The 18,621-nt window shown below is 29.6% G+C and overlaps 2 protein-coding genes across 2 annotated transcripts; both read right to left on the reverse strand.

Annotated features, from left to right (window-relative positions):
- Positions 1 to 6,134: 6,134 nt before the first annotated feature.
- On the reverse strand, positions 6,135 to 6,572 carry LOC145637045 (protein S40-1-like). Its single transcript, XM_081688560.1, has one exon. The coding sequence runs from the start codon at positions 6,570 to 6,572 to the stop codon at positions 6,135 to 6,137; it is 438 nt and encodes a 145-aa protein (XP_081544686.1).
- A 10,938-nt stretch (positions 6,573 to 17,510) lies between these two features.
- On the reverse strand, positions 17,511 to 17,945 carry LOC145637046 (protein S40-3-like). The gene has a single exon (XM_081688561.1). It carries the CDS (start codon positions 17,943 to 17,945, stop codon positions 17,511 to 17,513), a length of 435 nt encoding a protein of 144 aa, XP_081544687.1.
- Positions 17,946 to 18,621: the final 676 nt, after the last annotated feature.

The following is an 18,621-nucleotide window of genomic DNA, read 5'->3' on the forward strand; positions in this document are numbered from 1 at the left end:
TTTCTTCAAGTGTTTAGCGAGTCTTGTAGCTAGGCAGAACCCTTGAATCAAATCCTGTCTACACCACTGCCTTTTTTGACTATTTAAAAAACTCGAGAAAAATTGAATAATGATTTGGAGGGATTAAAAGATGAGTTTATTATGATGAGCAAGAAAAATGAAGAGTATGAATTGGTAGTAAAGGGTGTAAAGTAAATGGGTATATATAGGAAATGGGAGGTGAAGGGTATCAAATAGGAAAATGGACCCTTAAAAGGGAATATAAATTGGACAAAATGAAACGTAATGGCGACATTGATATTGTGTATGGTGTTTGGGTTCCGAAACTTGCTCTTGTGTTTTCTTTCAGCCCACGACTTTGTTGGAACCTAATCTTGGTCAATTATTTTATTTTATTTTAAGGAAATAACATATTTCAATGGATTTTATAGGAGAGAAATTCTAATTTAATAATGTCATTACTCATAAGGAATAAATAGTGACACTCGTATATGCTTAATGATTCCTTCATTAGGGGAGAATTTGGGGATTGGGATGTAATTTCTATGGGCTGTATTTTCTATTTTTGATACGCAATAAAATTTCAAAATTTTATTTATTTTTATATTAAATTTAGAAAAAGGCATTATTTCTTACTTATGTCTTTGTGCTTAAGTTAGAAATAAATAGATGCAAAGACATTCATTTTAAGTTAAATATTGGGTGAGTGTTAATTTCAATTAATTTCGAGTGATCTTGACTTGGCCTAACTTTAATTTAGGCAGTAACTTGTTTGGTTTAAAATTGAGGATAATTGATACAAGTTAAATTCAAGTCATATTAAATTCTTATTATCAATTTTGGGTCAAAAATTTGATCTTACAATGAAAGATAAGGATAAAGTATAAGTAAATTATTTGGTCATTATATACTTTTTTTTTTTTTTTTTTTTGTAAGGAAGAAGAACCCTAACGCCCTACTGGGTCAGAACCTCTCACAGACTTGGATTAGTGGGCTAGGCATGCACTTTGGAAGTGGTGGAAAGGTAATGAAATTCCCACCCCTAAGTGCCTCTAGTGGAATTTTATTCCATAAACCACTGGTTTTGGTCATTGTATACTTGCCATTAACAATTTTATAACATTTGTTCAACAAAATAATGTTATCCAAATGTTGTAATTAGATGAAGTGATAAACAAACCCTCTAATTAGTAATGTTTCTCTAGGTATGCTTATCTATCTTTAAATTAAAATGTATCCATACACACATCTTTTAGTCTAAATTTGTTATTGTGTCAATCAACAACTAACTACTTAAAATCGTCAAATATAGACATCCATTAATCCAAACTTATCACCAATTCACCATTAACACATTGTGATAAGCATCATGAAATAATAACTAAATAACCAATTAGCATCTTGGAAAACTAAAGATAAATCCCACCACTTTATATAAAATAGTTTAAGTAAAGTTGAAGCTATCACCCAATTAGGAATGAAGTGTAAGTAATTTAGTAAGCATATATAAACTATAGTATAAATTTTACCATATATAAAGATATAAAATCAATATATAATTATAGATCTTGCTTGACAAAAAGTCTTAATAAAAAGTTTGTCATTTTGTATAGAGTTGACACGTAAAGATGAATAATCCAACCTAAAAGCTGCCAATCAAATCCTTTTTACGTCTAATAGTATTATTTAATTTAATGCATTAATTAATTTATTTCATTTTTTAACAGCATTATATGACCAAAGTGAACATGTACATCCGAGCTGGAAATACAAGCTAATTACGTTAGCCTTAATCAGAGTGATTATGATTAACTTAATTAGAGTTGGAATTGCTAAGAGAAGTCTTTATTACCAGCACGTAACCATATTCTTAACACGTGGCTAATACATTTTATATTGGATATATTTTTGGATTTATTAGATGCTTTGTTAAATTATATACGTGGGCTTTTCTATTCAAAAAAACAAAAATTATACGTGGGCTTTTAATTTTGATGTGCTGTACTTTAAGAAATTCTGGAATTGTCGCTTCCAAGGGAACATATTTGACAAAGCTATTTCTTGATTTATTTTACGTAATACTAGTAGTATTTTATTTATTGGATTTTTCACCATATACCATTGAGTTAAAGCTTAATTCACTATATACCATATAAAACTTTCTAATACACCATATAACCTTCAGTTTTACGAAAATTTCACAACTTGCCCTTACCGTTAACTCAGTTAGTCATTAACGTTAATTATGCCACAAGGCAGCTTATAATTGGTTCTTATTAATATTCTTTATTTAATTAACTAACTTTAGAGAAATTATTTTAATTTTTTTTTAAAAAAAAACCACCACCTTAGCCAACGCCGCCACCAGCCTAACCCTGACCCTACCCCCAGCTGGCCGGCGATCGTCCCCCCTCCCCGCCGGTGAAATTCCCGACCCCAGCCACCTTTCCCTCCGGAATTCCCAGCCACCACCTGCGAGTATCCCTATCCCTCTCGAATTCCCAAGCACCACCTACGAATTCCCCTTTCCCTCCCGAAATCTCCGGCCACCACCTTCGCGCGGCAGCCTAAATCCACTCCCACACGTCGCCGCCGCCCAACTTGCCGAAAACCACCACCCCGAAACCCTAAAACACCAAAATCGAAACCCTAGATTTTGGTTTTAGGATTTTGACATACGTGGTGGTTTAGTTTGGGGTGGAAATGGCACCAATAGGGGCGAAATTGATTCGTCGGCGCGGGGGAGGGTGGTTTGGGAGCTGACCGGTGGTTAGCGAAGGGTTCTTCGAGGGAGATGGGTTGTTTCGCGACCGGTGGTTCGATTGTTCTTCTAGGATTTCGCCGGTGGTTCAAGAGAAAGGGAGTACGGCGGCCCGACGGGAGTATTCTCGTTGAATTTCAGGTCAGTGCGGGGGTTGTGGTCGGAATTCGGCGCCAGCGCAAGGGTTATGGTCGAGTTTTTCGCCGACCGGTGGTGGCTGGCTGGGTGGAGGGACGTGGGTGGCTGGGTTTTTTACTTTTTTTTTTTTTTAATTAAAATTATATAATTATTTTAAAATTAAGTAATTTAAAAGGGAACCAATCATATGTTGCCACGTGGCCTTATTAGCCTTAATGACTAACGGTATTAACGTCCGTTAGTCATTAATGACATGTTGTGACATTTTAGTTAAACTGAAGGTTATACGGTGTATTAGAAAGTTTTCTATGGTATATGGTGAATTAAGCTTTAACTCAGTGGTATTTGGTGAAAAATCCATGTGTATGTGTATGTGTATGTGTACACGCGTATTTATAAATGAGTAATACCATATTATCAAGAAATTTTTAATTGTTTCCATTATTCAAAGTAAAAGTTTCATTTCTAACGATTATAGTTTGAAAATTATTCCATTCTTAATCTTTGGCAATTCGTCATAAGTTTGATTATCAAGTGCTTGAAGAAATAGTTCAACCATGAGGTGAACAAACCTAATTTAGATGTTTAGTTCGTGTTTTATGTTGTGCTATGAGATACCAACATGACATGAAGTTGACAATCTTGACATGCCCTAGTTTCAAAACTCACTAAAACTTATATTGAACTAACGTAATCATTCCAATGTGAATCTACTAGGCAATAGCAAAACATATGTGCCGAGCCCTTGACATGATCTTTAGGATGAGCATTGAATGTGTAAGCTTATAGTTACCTGAATATCTTCGGTTATGTATAAATGAAAATTATAAAAAGTTGATATTTGAAAAATTTATAATCAGCGGAATCTAATAATTAAGATCTCTCATGCTAATTTAAATTGATTGTATAAATCAAAATATGTGGTCAATTTTATTTTATTTTGACTAAATGAATAGTAAGTGAGCCGAATTGTCATAAAAAGAGGTAGTATATCCAATGTTTAATTTGGAGTACACAATTTTTAATTAATTACTACTGTGTTTTAAAGTATTGTAAAGACCTTTCTTCTTCTTCAAAAAAAAAAAAAAAAAAAAAATGTAAAGACCTTGTGCATCAAGTATAATTGTATAATATCTTATCCAAAAAAAAAAAGTATAATTGTATAATACTAATAAATTATGCATTTTTTTGTATGTGAATAATACTTGTAAATTGTAATGAGTTCTAATTGTATCATGACTAGTTCTATCTTTTTCTCAAACAATCTAATAAAGAAATGAAATTTGTTGTAGAAAAGTTCTAACAGAATCAATCCTAATATTTGCTTAATTGCTCAAACAAATTGACCTTTGGATCCTTAATTATCTTTTATTCTCAAGTATTTTAATAATCTTTAATCTTCTTTCCTTGAGACTTAGGACCTGTTCACATTTACCGAACTGAACTGAAGTGATTGGAGCTGAACTAAAATTAAGTAAATGTGATCAGGCCCTTAGGTGAACTAAAACATTCATTTTTCCTTTATTTTCATTTTATATGCTTTATATATATATATATATATATATATATATATATATATATATATATATATATATATATATATATATATATATATTTAAAATTACTATATTGACAGGAGATGATAAGAAGATGAAGTACACGCTATTTAAAATGTTAATTTGACTTGGGTAATTGGTCCGCATCAGCTTATCAATAAATTTCAATTAACAGAATCTAATATAGTCTTTACATTTGTTTAATCCCTTTAAATAAAAAAATAGAATAACCAATAGAAAGAGCTGAAGCAAATTGAAATTATTTCTTAATTTCAAGCCCATGCCGAATAACAGGAACATATACTCGAGGCATTTGATGTTGACTTTTTGTATTGATGGGTGAAATGAAACATTATATTAGGTTGGATCTTGGGGTGTTAATAAAAATTGTTTATTTCAAATTAATGTTCTACTTTTAGTTATCTTATTCAACACATTTAGAATATTCGTTAGCTTTTATCTTTTATTTTTTCTATTATTATTTGACTTAATTTTAAATTATTATTTTTATTTTTTTTAACGAATTAAGCATTTTAATTCAATCTGGTTAACTAGAATTTCTTTCAGTTCCATTAAGACCCATTCACTATAAAAGAATAGTGTATTTTGTTTGTGAACTATTTGATTTCCATTTGAAATTTTCATGAGTTGATATCGACTCAAGAAGCTAAATTGTAAACTTACTTATTCAACTAATCAAAATAGCTCAATTCATGGTTTAAGTTTGAATGCATGTGTAATTAGTTAAGCTTGAGCTCGAATACTCGAATGGCATTGTTGCTGGTCTTATAAGGAAGCCATGATATTAGAGATCAAATATGGAATTGTTGATGTTTGATGGTAATGTGTGGCAATTGAAATATTTACTTCAATTTGATTAGTTCTTTTAGCTCAATTAGCTTTTAAATTATTTTATTGATAATATAAAGATCAGTGTTAAATACAGGTGTGGGCAAATATTTATATAGACAAATTACAAATGTAGTATCAACAAAATAAGATTGGGCCTTTCACTTGAAACAATGTACTAGTATACTACGTACAAACTTGGACTTGGATGTTAGTTTGAGTATAGATTTGAATTGGTAAAGAATCAAAATATCAAATGGAATCACAAAATACTACGTATGTACTTGTAATAAATTACAGTGCATATTGGAGATAAGAATATTTATTGAGTATAAATAGACGACTCTACCCTCAAGGGCGTAGCATGTACTATTATTACATCAATAACTAATTAATTATACATTATACAAAAGTATCAAATTTACATTCTGTTGTTTAATAATTTCACGGGCAAAAACTCAAATGAAAAAACCCATGAAAATTCAACTAAATTCACGGGCAAAAATCCAAATGAGAAAACCCATGAAAATACAAGTTAATGTAAATAACTATGTTTTCCTCGATCTAAAACTCCTAACCAAATAATATACGGAATATGGAGTATATTTTTAAAAAAAGAATAAAGAAAACTCTTTTTTTTTTTTTTTTTTTTTTTTTTTTTTTTTTTTTTTTAAAAAAAAAAAAAATCTGATTTACGGAGTAGCTGTTTTTTCCCTTTCTCCTTCACACATTTTTTTTTTCCTCTCATTTCATCCTATCTAATTAAACACACCAAAAATCATTTTTTTTTTCGTTTTTGTTTTGTAAGAAAACAAAAATTAATTAAACTATCATCTCTCAAGAAAACCAGTCATTCTGAGGATGTTGTTCCTAGCTTCACACAAATTTTTGCCTTTCAAAGGACTAAATGACCTTGCCATTTCTTCATTGTCTCTTCTTTCCACAATCAAATGTGGAGGTAATCTCCTCATTAGATCATCATCATCATCCTCACTGTCCTCGTCCTCATCGAACGGTTCGATACCGAACCGAAAAGAGCTCATTGCCGGTATATTAACCGGCATAGAAGAGCTTACCCTTGGTTTTTTCTTATGACTTTTCATGCTCTTCATCATCATCCTTGGATGGTTCGCTTGACATATTTGTCTAAAATGCTTTAATCTCCGATCATCGCTCTCGTTTTCGTCGCTTGATTCGACACTTTCATCCGATGATGAGTACTCTGCGAACATCACCTCTGATTCTTTAAATTCATCAAAGAAGTCCATTTTTTTGAGTTTTTGGGTTTTCTTGTAAAATGACACCTTTGTTGTAGAAAAGAAAATGAGGGGTTTTTTGTTTATTGTCTTAAACAATAGTAATAGAAATGAGGATTAACTTTGAAAAGATTTTTTTGTTTTAGACGAGAAAGAAAATAAGATTAGCTGTATTTTGATTTTTAGGATGAAGAAACCACTCCACATGTATATATAGATATTTGGATATTGAAGGAAAACGTAGGGAATAATGGAATATTACATAATTGAAAGCGTACAAAGCACTTTTTGTTGATTTATTATTATAAATTTATTATTCTTGATTTTAATGAAATTTTATTCGATTGAATTTGTCTATCTCGTAAAAAAAAAAAAAATGAATTTGTCTACGGCTTTGTTGGATTACAAACCTTCACAAACCACCTTTTTCTTAAGCTTCACGGCTTTGGTTTTGGAAGCTCTATAGTTGCTTATACAATTTCTTTAGGAATGGTATGATTCCATTTTACAATTTACATTTTTAGAAGTAAGTATTATCCTTTTTTTTATACCTTGACTTGGAATTTCATTTTATAGGGAATGGAAAAGATACAAGAAAAAGGTATATAAATTGTACTTCATAAGGGGTAAAATTGACCCCTAAAACCTTAACTAAATAATTATTAGCACATAAAAAATAATGACTCGCAAATTGAAACATTTCTTGATATGCATACGAGACATTTATGTTGTTTTATTTATTTATTATTTTTTTTTTGCTAATTTCGAGATCAATTTGAACCCTTAAGACTTAAAATGACCCCCAAAATCTTATAGTTGAATAATTTTTTACTTGCACATCGATACATAAGACATACTAGTGAGAAGACAAAAAAAATAAATTAAGGGTATATCAATAAGAAATGCCAATACCAACCGAGGTTTACCAATGATATACAGATTAAAGGTGATTAAACGTTTACTTAACGGATTAGTCACAATAGTTAATTAGTCTAAAATACATGTGTGCCGCTGATAAATACTCCATCCATCCCCGATTGATAGTCACTTTTGCCATTTTTGGTGAATAAAAATGTTAGTCACATTTGCTTTTTTCAAGTACCATTAATATATATATATATATATATATATATATATATATATATATATATATATATATATATATATATATATATATATTTATTTATTTATTTATTTATTACCAAAATTCTCTAACATTTGCAAAAATATTTGTGCAAATTTAACTTTCTCATGTACTTTATTTACTTTCTCTCTCTATTTTTTTGCATACCCAATGTAAATTTACCTTTTCAATGTACTTTCTTTATTTCTCCTTAATTCCCGTGATTTTTTAGCAAAAGTGGCTATCAATTGGGGACGGATGGAGTATAATCAGAGAGGGTGTACCATTGACAAAAGCCAAAACCAATAGTATACTAATGATAGTTATCCAAAAAAAAATTCCCCACAAAGGTTTGACCAAAATTGTCATTGGTATCATATAACTACTCCGTAATATATAAAGCTAAACTTTTTGATTAGGTCACAAGATAGCGACACTTAGCATTTCAACTTTTCGCCAAGTGTCGCGCCACATTGGATAGATTTAAATAGACTTTATAAGATAAAAAAGTTACTTTACAATTCTATTTGGATAGAATTTTAGGATAAAATTTTTAGTTTAGAGTTTTTATTTTCGATAAAATACCAATATTTCAGATGTACAAATTGAATAATTATAATTCTAAAAAATTATCATATAAATTTATCATTTTTTATGTCATAATATTTTTTGGAGCGGAGGAATTAGTTCAAAGCGTAAAACATCCATTTATATAACATATACTAATCGGTTAAAATAATAATCTAATAGAATTTTATTACAATGTAGACCTGTCAATTAGAGTCTGGTCATAAGTCATCTTCGATTGGTTCATTTTAGATTATGAATCAAGAAATGTTCAACACTTCAACCCTTACCCAAAGTTTTGGGCTCGGGTCAACCCAATGGGGGCTTAAACATTTATTTAATTTAATTTATTTTTTGCTATTTTTTTTGTTATTTTTTTCAATGTATTAAATCGAACATTTCCACCAACATTATTATTAGTCATTGCATGCCTACTAGATAGAAAATCGTCACAAAATTAAAGCACATCAATTCCTAACTAATAATTTTGTATCAATGATATATTTTAAAGTTTGACATTTAGATTAAAAATTTATCTTAAAATTCATTAAACAACCTTGGTATCGCACGTGACACAAAACTACTTAACTATAAGAGATTGAACTCAAATCAACACAATTAAATAATTACCTTTAATTATATAATTAAATATGTCCTTATATCCAATCGTTAGAACTAAAAGTATAGGATATTTAAAATTAAAATTGCATTGTTAAATATTGGGAAAAAAATAAATTTTTGCTTAAATTATACTAATACCATTAATTTTTAATTTAGTTCTACCTGTTATGAAATATTTGTGGATATCCATTATCCTTCTTTGTATCATTCCGGAACAATCTAGATCTAGGGTTTATATTCTTATCCATTCAAACCCTAATATATTGTATTTATATATACCCCATTATATGGAATAAAAATACACTGATATATTCTCTATCAATCTCTCTTATATTTCTCTCTATTTTATAACACGTTATCAGCACCAAGGCTTAATGATTAATTTGTTGTATACTGAATGTGCTAAATTATACTATTATTATCTTGTTGTATCGCATCTTGGGAAGAAATTAGAAGGAGAATAATCTTGATCATGGGTTTTGAACTTTTAAAAATGAAATCACACGTTTCAAGAATGTCATATCATTCCCAATCCTTATTAATTAATTTGGGATTAGTACAAGGAGTCTCACGGTATTAATAATTTGGTTACAAAGAACTACTCGTATTATTTTTCGATTGCATTGGTTTGTTTATCTTGAATCATCTTTCTCATCTATTCACAATATAATAGATTAGCCTTAAGCAAGGACTATACTTTATTTTCTTTTCATTGACGTTTTCATGAGTTACAGGCTAGCAGATGACGTTGATAACATGAAGTTGACGATAAGGCTGGTTTTTATAGTGGGAAAAGTTTTGATATCAGGAAAGTTCATTCTCAACTATCCTGTTATTGTTAATTTTAAACCTTTACATAATATGTTTATATTGTTTCCCAAATTTTCGTATTTTTATTATTCTTGGAGTTCAATGAGCAATTTGGGAATAGTTGAATTTGATGCAGATTAACTAATTAGTAGTTTTGTTTTGAATATGAGTTTTGTTTAGTTTGAATCTAAAAGGGTATTTAGAATTATTATTGGGGTTAATTTTATGAACGTATGGTTTTCATGAAATTGTATTACATATATTTGCTAGATTTTGTATTACTTTTCCTATCTGTAAATGAGTTTGGTTATTTCTCTATGCTTGATAGCAAATATGAATGGTTTGATTAAGCAATTATTTACCCATATAATTTGTTTGTGAAATCCTATGTCTAATGCCTTGAATGTTTGTAAATTGTACGAAGTAAGACTAAGGTACATGTGAAAATATTTATAATTTATGTATTGAATTGTGTTTTTATATTTCAAGTATGATATGAAACATGTGGTTGCTTATGTGTTTGTTTCTATTTTCTAATTAAGCTTTATCAGACAATATATTGATATAATTGATCCGACAGTATAGTTGATTCAATCGATTCAGGTATGTTTTTATTAAAGCGTGAAGTAATAGGTTTTCATATTTTTACCTTCTCATTAAATTATAGTATTATGTACCTACTTGAAGTTAGATTATTGGAATGAATGTAAATTGAATATGATGTGCGGACCTGAAGTTCCTTATATTTATAAAGAGTATTCATGTCTTATTTTTACCTTCTATTTCTGAAAAATGTAGATGGATTGGTATATATTCTCGTACATATGGACTTGAAGTTCCTTAATTAATTAAATATATAGCAAAAAGTGTGTTATGAGTTCAAGTAATTAAACATGACATTGTGAGAAATTATACATAATCAACGTTTTATTATGCCCATAAATATAAGAGGTTTTTTTTTTTTTTTTAAGATGAATGTAATTGGGCATGAGGAACATGATAAGTGGTCTATAAGTATAATTTTATATAAGCATGTTTTTGCTAAAAGGAACACGTTACTTGATACATGACATTGCCAAAAGAATTTATGGCTTAAAAGTTGCAATGCAAGGATTTTAAAGGTTGTTGGATTGATTCATTCCATACCCCCATATGCAAGGAATAGGGGGACATTGTATGTAATCCTTGCATATAAATAATAAAATATATTGATGGTCAGTTTGATACATACAATAAGTTAAATATCAACAATTTATTTAATAGAAGTGGCTACATGTTAATTAAATATTTTGAAATGATACCATTCTGAAGATGGATATAAACAAATAACATTTATCATATACTAGTTGTAAATGCTCTAATTTAAAATTGATGTCCTAAAAGTACAACATTAATTGTTGATGAACCTATAGCATGCCGCCTGAAGCGTGATAAATCAATAGGTTCTAAAGATGATTAAGTATCTTTGAAAAGGAAATGAGTCACTATTGACAATGACAAATTTGAATAAGTGGTAAATATCATTACATTTCTAGAAGAAATCACTGTAAAGTTCATATGTTTCATGATTATATAAAAGACTCCAGAAGAGTATGAAATATCCAACAAGATTAACATGTATCAAGTTTATAGTTTAAACTCCAGTAAAGTATGAGTAATTATTGGATAAAATATTAATTGATTGTCTTGCCAATTGTATATAGAAACACATGTTGGTGTTCTAATATCACATCACATTCATGGCCATGCATATAGTAAGTTTAATAAAGTGATTACTAGTGTTGAAAACTGGCCAGAGTTCAAATTTAGAGAAGTGATTGGATGTGATAATTAAAATAGGCCATCCGGGTTTAATAATAATTACCCGTAATGGAAACCTGAAGTTTCATTTGATAATGTGTTGACACATTCTCAATGTTAAATATATAAAATGAATTGAATGGCAAGACGTAACATTGAGATTGAGTTATATTTGGATTGTGAGTTATAATAATTTGTATTGATGAAAATTTCAAGATTTAATATATTTTGATTTTTTTTTTTTTTTTTATAAAGGAGTAATGGCTGACCAGAAGTTCACCAAAATAAACTATCAAGTGATCAGAAGCTCACCAAATAGACTATTTAAGTCTTTAAGATCCAGAAGATCATCACCTACTAGAATTACAAGCAAGTGATTTATGCTTGTATAACAATTCTTTTGATTGGGGCTATTATATGTCAGCACATATGAAATAGGAGAAGAAAGAAAAACGTACAACTGCACAACATATGTCTCCCCATTGACATTGATCTCCAGAAGAGAAAATATTATTGAAAATTTAATAATAAATGCACATAAAATATAAAGTTAATGAATAAATGATTCTTCATCGAAATTGTTCTCCAGAAGAGATAAATTTTGATTGTGATCCTCCCAATGAAATGAATTTTAATGCAAATTTGTCTACTAAGTTGGTATATAATAAGATGCCCCTATAAATGAGATATTTTACCAACTTAGGGGGAGAAGAACGAATTAGCAAAAGTTGAAAAAATTAATTAAAATAAATAAATAATAAATATGATCCCTATAATGGTAGTTTGAAAAGTTATATATATGCCAACTTTTATATATACATTATCAAGATATGTTGCACATTTATGATTTGATTTGTATTCAGTTATGACTCATGTTGCATAGCGTTGAAGATACATTTTGGTCATATTAATTATGTGTATACATTGAGATAAAATCTTGTCAATTGTACTTGAATAACTACACCTGAAGTGTAGGTTGTATATGATCGGTTCCAAAATAAAGATATGTTTAATAGATATGATATTTGGCAAGATAGTGCAGTTGAAACTAATAGTGTAATAGTATATAAATACCATAGTGTATGAAATACCCTAAAAGTGGTATAAATATCTGAATTATTATAATAGATGGCCTTTGATGTAAGAAAAGTTATGATGGTACCAATGAGAAATGTATTCAGATATCATAGTAAAATAGCATGCGGAATGTAAGTTAAAGGAATTTTATGATACCGGTACATAATGGAACCGATGAATAATATGCATATGCATAATGGAATGGACTAATAAGTAAGGGATCTGAAATATATGTACATTTTGATGTCGACATAATGATAATGATCATAAGTTTATCATGGACCCGAAGTCCAATAAAATATGGATTTTTAAATCCACACTGTACAGTGTCTTGCATCATTTTGAGTCTTATTTTCATGTGCATGTGTGAGTCATAAGTTAATGGATATTTATTGCATATATAGGAAGTTGTTAGATGCATTACTTTATTGTATATTTGTTAATATGTTATCATATTTTCTATATCTCATATTGCATGCATTAATTTCATACAATAACTGTGGTGTATGTAAATGTTCATTCAAAGTATAGTAAGGTATGTTTACAACTTTGATTGAAAATTAGAAAGAGATTAATATTCCAATGGGCTTATAATTGTGATGAAATTATTGATGACATCGATTTAATTGCACATTATGAATTAAGAAGAGTTCCTGAAGAACTTATATACGACCTATTGTAATATCCAGCCCTTCAAAGTTTATATCTTGAATATTGCAATTGTTATCAAACTCTTGAAAAGTCTATGTGATTACATTATTGACATCTCAACCCGAAGTTTGAGCATATGAGAGTTAGTAAGATTTACTATTTGTATTTACAAGAGAGCTATCATGTCAATCATGAAACATCTAAATAATATCAATGGAATACTTATGCGCGAGAATGTTTTCTCATGGTCCAGAAGAATCATGATTAGCGTACATAATTACATATGTTATATTATAATTCATATGAGATTGAAGAATGACATTAATAATATCAAGTTTTGTCATCAAATTATTATTAATGAATGTTAAATCAAATAATGATCACCAATATTTATTATTAACGACTTCCAGAAGAAGTCATAACCGCATGAGTTTAACCTTTTTAATCAACTATTAAATAGAGATTTGGAATGGTGATATTAGAGATAAACACATATATGGTGAAATGAAGATACTTCACATGTTCACGTGAAGACTTGAAGAATTGAAGATGCAACTTCAACTTAGGAGAGTCGAAGATCAACAAGTGATATTTTACCAACTTATTAGAAGATATCCAACATATTGGATTCATTGTTGCGACACTAGAAGATCTCAAGTTATGTATTCATTAGGGGGAGAAAATACACGCTGCACTCTTTTTCCCTTGACCATGGTTTTGTCCCAAATTGGGTTTTCCTGGTAAGGTTTTTAATGAGACAGCATCTCGAGCGTATTACGAAGAATGATATACTCTTTTTCCTTCACTATGTTTTTATCCCACAGGGTTTTTCGTAGTAAGGTTTTAATGAGGCACAATCTTCGATAATGGACATCCAAGGGGGAGTGTTATGAAATATTTGTGGATATCCATTATCTTTCTTTGTATCATTCCGGAACAATCTAGATCTAGGGTTTATATTCTTATCCATTTAAACCCTAATATATTGTATTTATATATACCCCATTATATGGAATAAAAATACACTGATATATTCTCTATCAATCTCTCTTATATTTCTCTCTATTTTATAACACTACCCTTTTTTTTCCAAACAATCTCTTCAATAAAATAAAATTGTTGTATGAAAGTCCTAACAGAATCAATCTAAATATTTGCTTAATTGGCCAAACAAATTGACCATCCTTAATTATTTTTAAATATAAAATCTCTTAACAATTATTTCTACCATCTTTAATTTCTCCCTTGTGACTTTTAATTTTATTTTTTTACATATGCTTAATTAACTTTAAGAATTACACAACATGAAGTAAGTTGGGTAACCCTTGAGACTTGAGTGAACTTGGAGATTTTTTTTATGATTTATTTTGTATTTTATTGAGGGGAGATGAACAGAAGATAGAGGACAAGTAATTTAAAATTTTAATTGACTTGGGTAATTGGTCTGCATCGCCTTATCAAAGTTATCACATAACGGAATCTAATATAGTCTCTATGACTACAATACTTGTTTAATCCCTTTGAATAAAATAATAGAACAACCAATAAAAAAAAAAGGGTTGAAGCAAGTTCATTTCTTAATTTCAGGCCCTTGCTAAACAGCAGGAACAATACTGAAGGCATTCGATGTTGACTTTCTTGTTTGGTAGGTGAACTCTTAACACTAACACAAATTTTTGTATGTGGCACACGGTGTGGCCAGCCACAAATTTTATTATTTTTTTAAAAAAAAAATGCCACAACTCTTCTCTCTATTCTTTTCTTATCTTCTTCTCCAAATCATACATCACCAACAATCATATCTCTACTATACCCATTTTCTCTCTCCTCTTTTCTTAGCTTTTTCTTCAAGTCAAACCACACATCACCAACAACCATATCTCTACTCCACCCATTTTTTTCTCTCGTCTTTGCCAAATTACTGCAATTAAAGCCCGAAATTGTAGAAATTGGGTGTTAAATTGCTATGAAAAATTGTGATTAATTATCCTTAAAATCATCAACAACATTTAAAGTAGTGAAATTGATGAGAACCAAAGAAATGTGAGCTCGTTTTCTTCGTGGAATCTTAGATCAAACATTCTACGTCAAAAATTGTAGGGTGTTACTAGTTCGGTTATGAGAACTTGTAGGTGTTACTGGTTTGGTCAGGGCTGGGGTTACATGTAGGGTGTTACTGGTTTGGTCAGGGCTGGGGTTACATGTAGGGTGTTACTGGTTTGGTCAGGGGTTACTTGTAGGGTGTTACTGGTTTGGTGAGAGTGTTACTGGTTTGGTGAGAGTGTTACTGGTTTGGTCAGGTTACTTGTAGGGTGTTACTGGTTTTGGTCAGGGGTTACTTGTAGGGTGTTACTGGTTTGGTTAGGGGTTACTTGTAGGGTGTTACTAGTTTTGCTCAAGAGTTACTTGTAGGGTGTTACTGGTTTGGTTAGGGATTGCTTGTAGAGTGATGTTATAATTAGTTTTGCTCAAGGGTTACTTGTAGGGTGTTACTGGTTTGGTATGGGGCTTACAAGTAACCGTTGAATAAGTAACAAGTAACCTTTGAATAAGTAATTCATACAAGTAACCTTTGAAGTAACTCATATAAGTAACCCCTGAATAAGTAATTCATTCAAGTAACCCTTGAATAAATAACTCATACAAGTAATCCTTGAATTAACCCATACAAGTAACCCTTGAAAAAAATAATACAAGTAACCCCTGAAAAAAATACAACTAAATCTTGAAAAAAAAAAAAAAGTAACCCCTGAAAAAAAAATACAAGTAACTCTTGAAAAAAAATACAAGTAACCCCTGAATAAGTAATCCATACAAGTAACCCCTGAAAAAAAAAATACAAGTAATCCCTGAAAAAAAAAAATACAAGTAACCCCTAAATAAGTTTTCCATACAAGTAACCCCTGAAAAAAAAAATACCAGTAACCCCTGAAAAAAAATACAAGTAACCCCTGAAATAAAAAATACAAGTAACCCCTGAAAAAAAAAAATACAAGTAACCCTTGAATAAGTAATCCATACAAGTAACTCCTGAAAAAAAAATACAAGTAACCCCTGAATAAATAATCCATACAAGTAACCCCTGAAAAAAAATACAAGTACTGAAAAAAAAAAATACAAGTAACCCCTGAAAAAAAAAATACAAGTAACCCTGACAAAACTAGTAACCCCGTTATACGAGTGAATAATAACCCCGTTATACTTCGTAATCCGTTATTTTTACTGATTTGGCAGCAGGCCACACGGTGTGGCCTGCTGCACCAAAAAAGCACTGTAACACTAATGAAGTATTACAACTTTACAAGTTTACAATCTCATATAGTGTTATAACTTGTATTTATTTACTTAATTTTCTCATTATTCAGTTAAATAAAGCTTTTAATAGGTAGATCTTTTTATAATGAAGCGCAAGTCAGAATGATCTAACTATTAAATCCAAATACAGAGTTAATTATATCTTATTGACGGTGAGTTTCAATTTGAATTGCTTTGTTATTGTAAAGATGTCATTATTGGAGTTTAAATATGGATGAAGAGATAAGGATGGATTGATCTCATTGATGAAAATGAATGGCAATTGAAATACATTCTATTATAACTGATTTTTTTTTTCTTTTTTTTTTTTTTTTTTTTTTTTTTTTTTTTTTTTTTTTGCTCAATTAGCTTTACAATAATTTTTTTTTTTTTTTTTTTTTTTTTTTTGCTCAATTAGCTTTACAATAATTTTATTGATAAAGAGGAGTGATTAATATAATGCCAATGACTATATTAAACACAAGAAACGATTAAAAAAACATCAATTGATATGAACCAATATATAATTCAAACTTGGACTTGGATGTAATAAAAAAAAATTACCCACTTTTTTTTTTTTTTGAAGGGAACCCTTACTAATATGGTATATTAGGACCCTTCTCGATCTTAAGGGCGCAACATTTATGTATTATTACATTAAAACTATACATTATACAAAAGTATCAAATTTACATTAGTTTGTTCAGAAACTTCACAGGCAAAAACCTAAATGAGAAAACCCATGAAGATGCAACTCAATGTAATTAACATTTCTTTCCGTCTATCTAAAACTCCCAATCAAATAATATACGGAATATGGAGTATAATTTTAAAAATATGGTGGTTAACTCTTGCTAGAAGGAATCTGATTTTTTAAATCATTTTTTTTCCTCCTTTTATCCTTCACACTTTTTTTTTTCTCTCATTTTTTTCCCCATCCTATCAAATTAATTAAACACATCCAAAATCATCATTTTTTTGTAAGAAAACAAAAATTAATTAAACTATCATCTCTCAAGAAAACCAGTCATTCTGAGGATGTTGTTCCTAGCTTCACACAAATTTTTGCCTTTTAAAGGACTAAATGACCTTGCCATTTCTTCATTGTCCCTTCTTTCCACAATCAAATGTGGCGGCAATCTCCTCATTAGATCATCTTCATCATAATTGTCCTTGTCATCCTCATCGAATGGCTCGTTACCGAGCTGAAAAGAGCTCATTGCCGGTATATTGACCGGCATAGAAGAGCTTATCCTTGGTTTTTTCTTATGACACTTTATGCTCTTCAACATCATCCTTGGATGGTTTGATTGATTGTAATCATGCTTCCATCTTCGATCATCGCCGCTTTCGGTCTCGTCACTTGTTTTGACACTTTCATCCGATGATGAGTAGTCTGAGAACATCACCTCTGATTCTTCAAATTCATCAAAGAAGTCCATTTTTTTTTTTTTTTTTTTTTTTGAGTTTTTGGGTTTCTTTCTTGTTAAATGACACCTTTGTAGTAGAAAAAGTAAAGGAATGAGTTTTTTTTTTTCCTAAACAAAAGTTATGAAAATGAGGATTAAATTTGAAATAAAAGATTTTATGTTTTTGATGAGAAAGAAAATAAAATGAGTATGTCTTTGGATTTTTGTAGGTGAATGAAAATGTAGGGAATATATATACATATTTGGATGTTGAATGAAAATGTAGGGAATATTTGAAAGCGTATTAAGCACTTTTTAATGATTTTTATTAATTTATTTTTATTGATATTTTATTCGATTGAATTTGTCTACGGCATTGTTGGATTATAAACCTTCACAACCACCTTTTTCTTTAGCACCACGGCTTTAAATATCTAATTGGAAGCTAGCTCTACAGTTGCTTAAACAATTTCTTTTGGAATGATATGATTCCATTTTACATTTTTGGAAATTAGTATTATCCGTTTTTTATTCCTTGACTTGGAATCTTATTTCTAGGAAGTAAGCAACTAGGAATTTGGAAATGGAAAAACTTTTCAAACAATATATGTTAAAGTATAAACAATATAAACTTTTCAAACAATATAAACTTTTCTTGAAATCCATTTTACAAGAGAAAATATATACTTGTATTAGTTAAGTATAAACT

Source organism: Chenopodium album, chromosome 6 (genome assembly GCF_948465745.1).
Source record: "Chenopodium album chromosome 6, dcCheAlbu1.1, whole genome shotgun sequence".
NCBI classification, from domain to species: Eukaryota; Viridiplantae; Streptophyta; class Magnoliopsida; order Caryophyllales; family Amaranthaceae; genus Chenopodium; species Chenopodium album.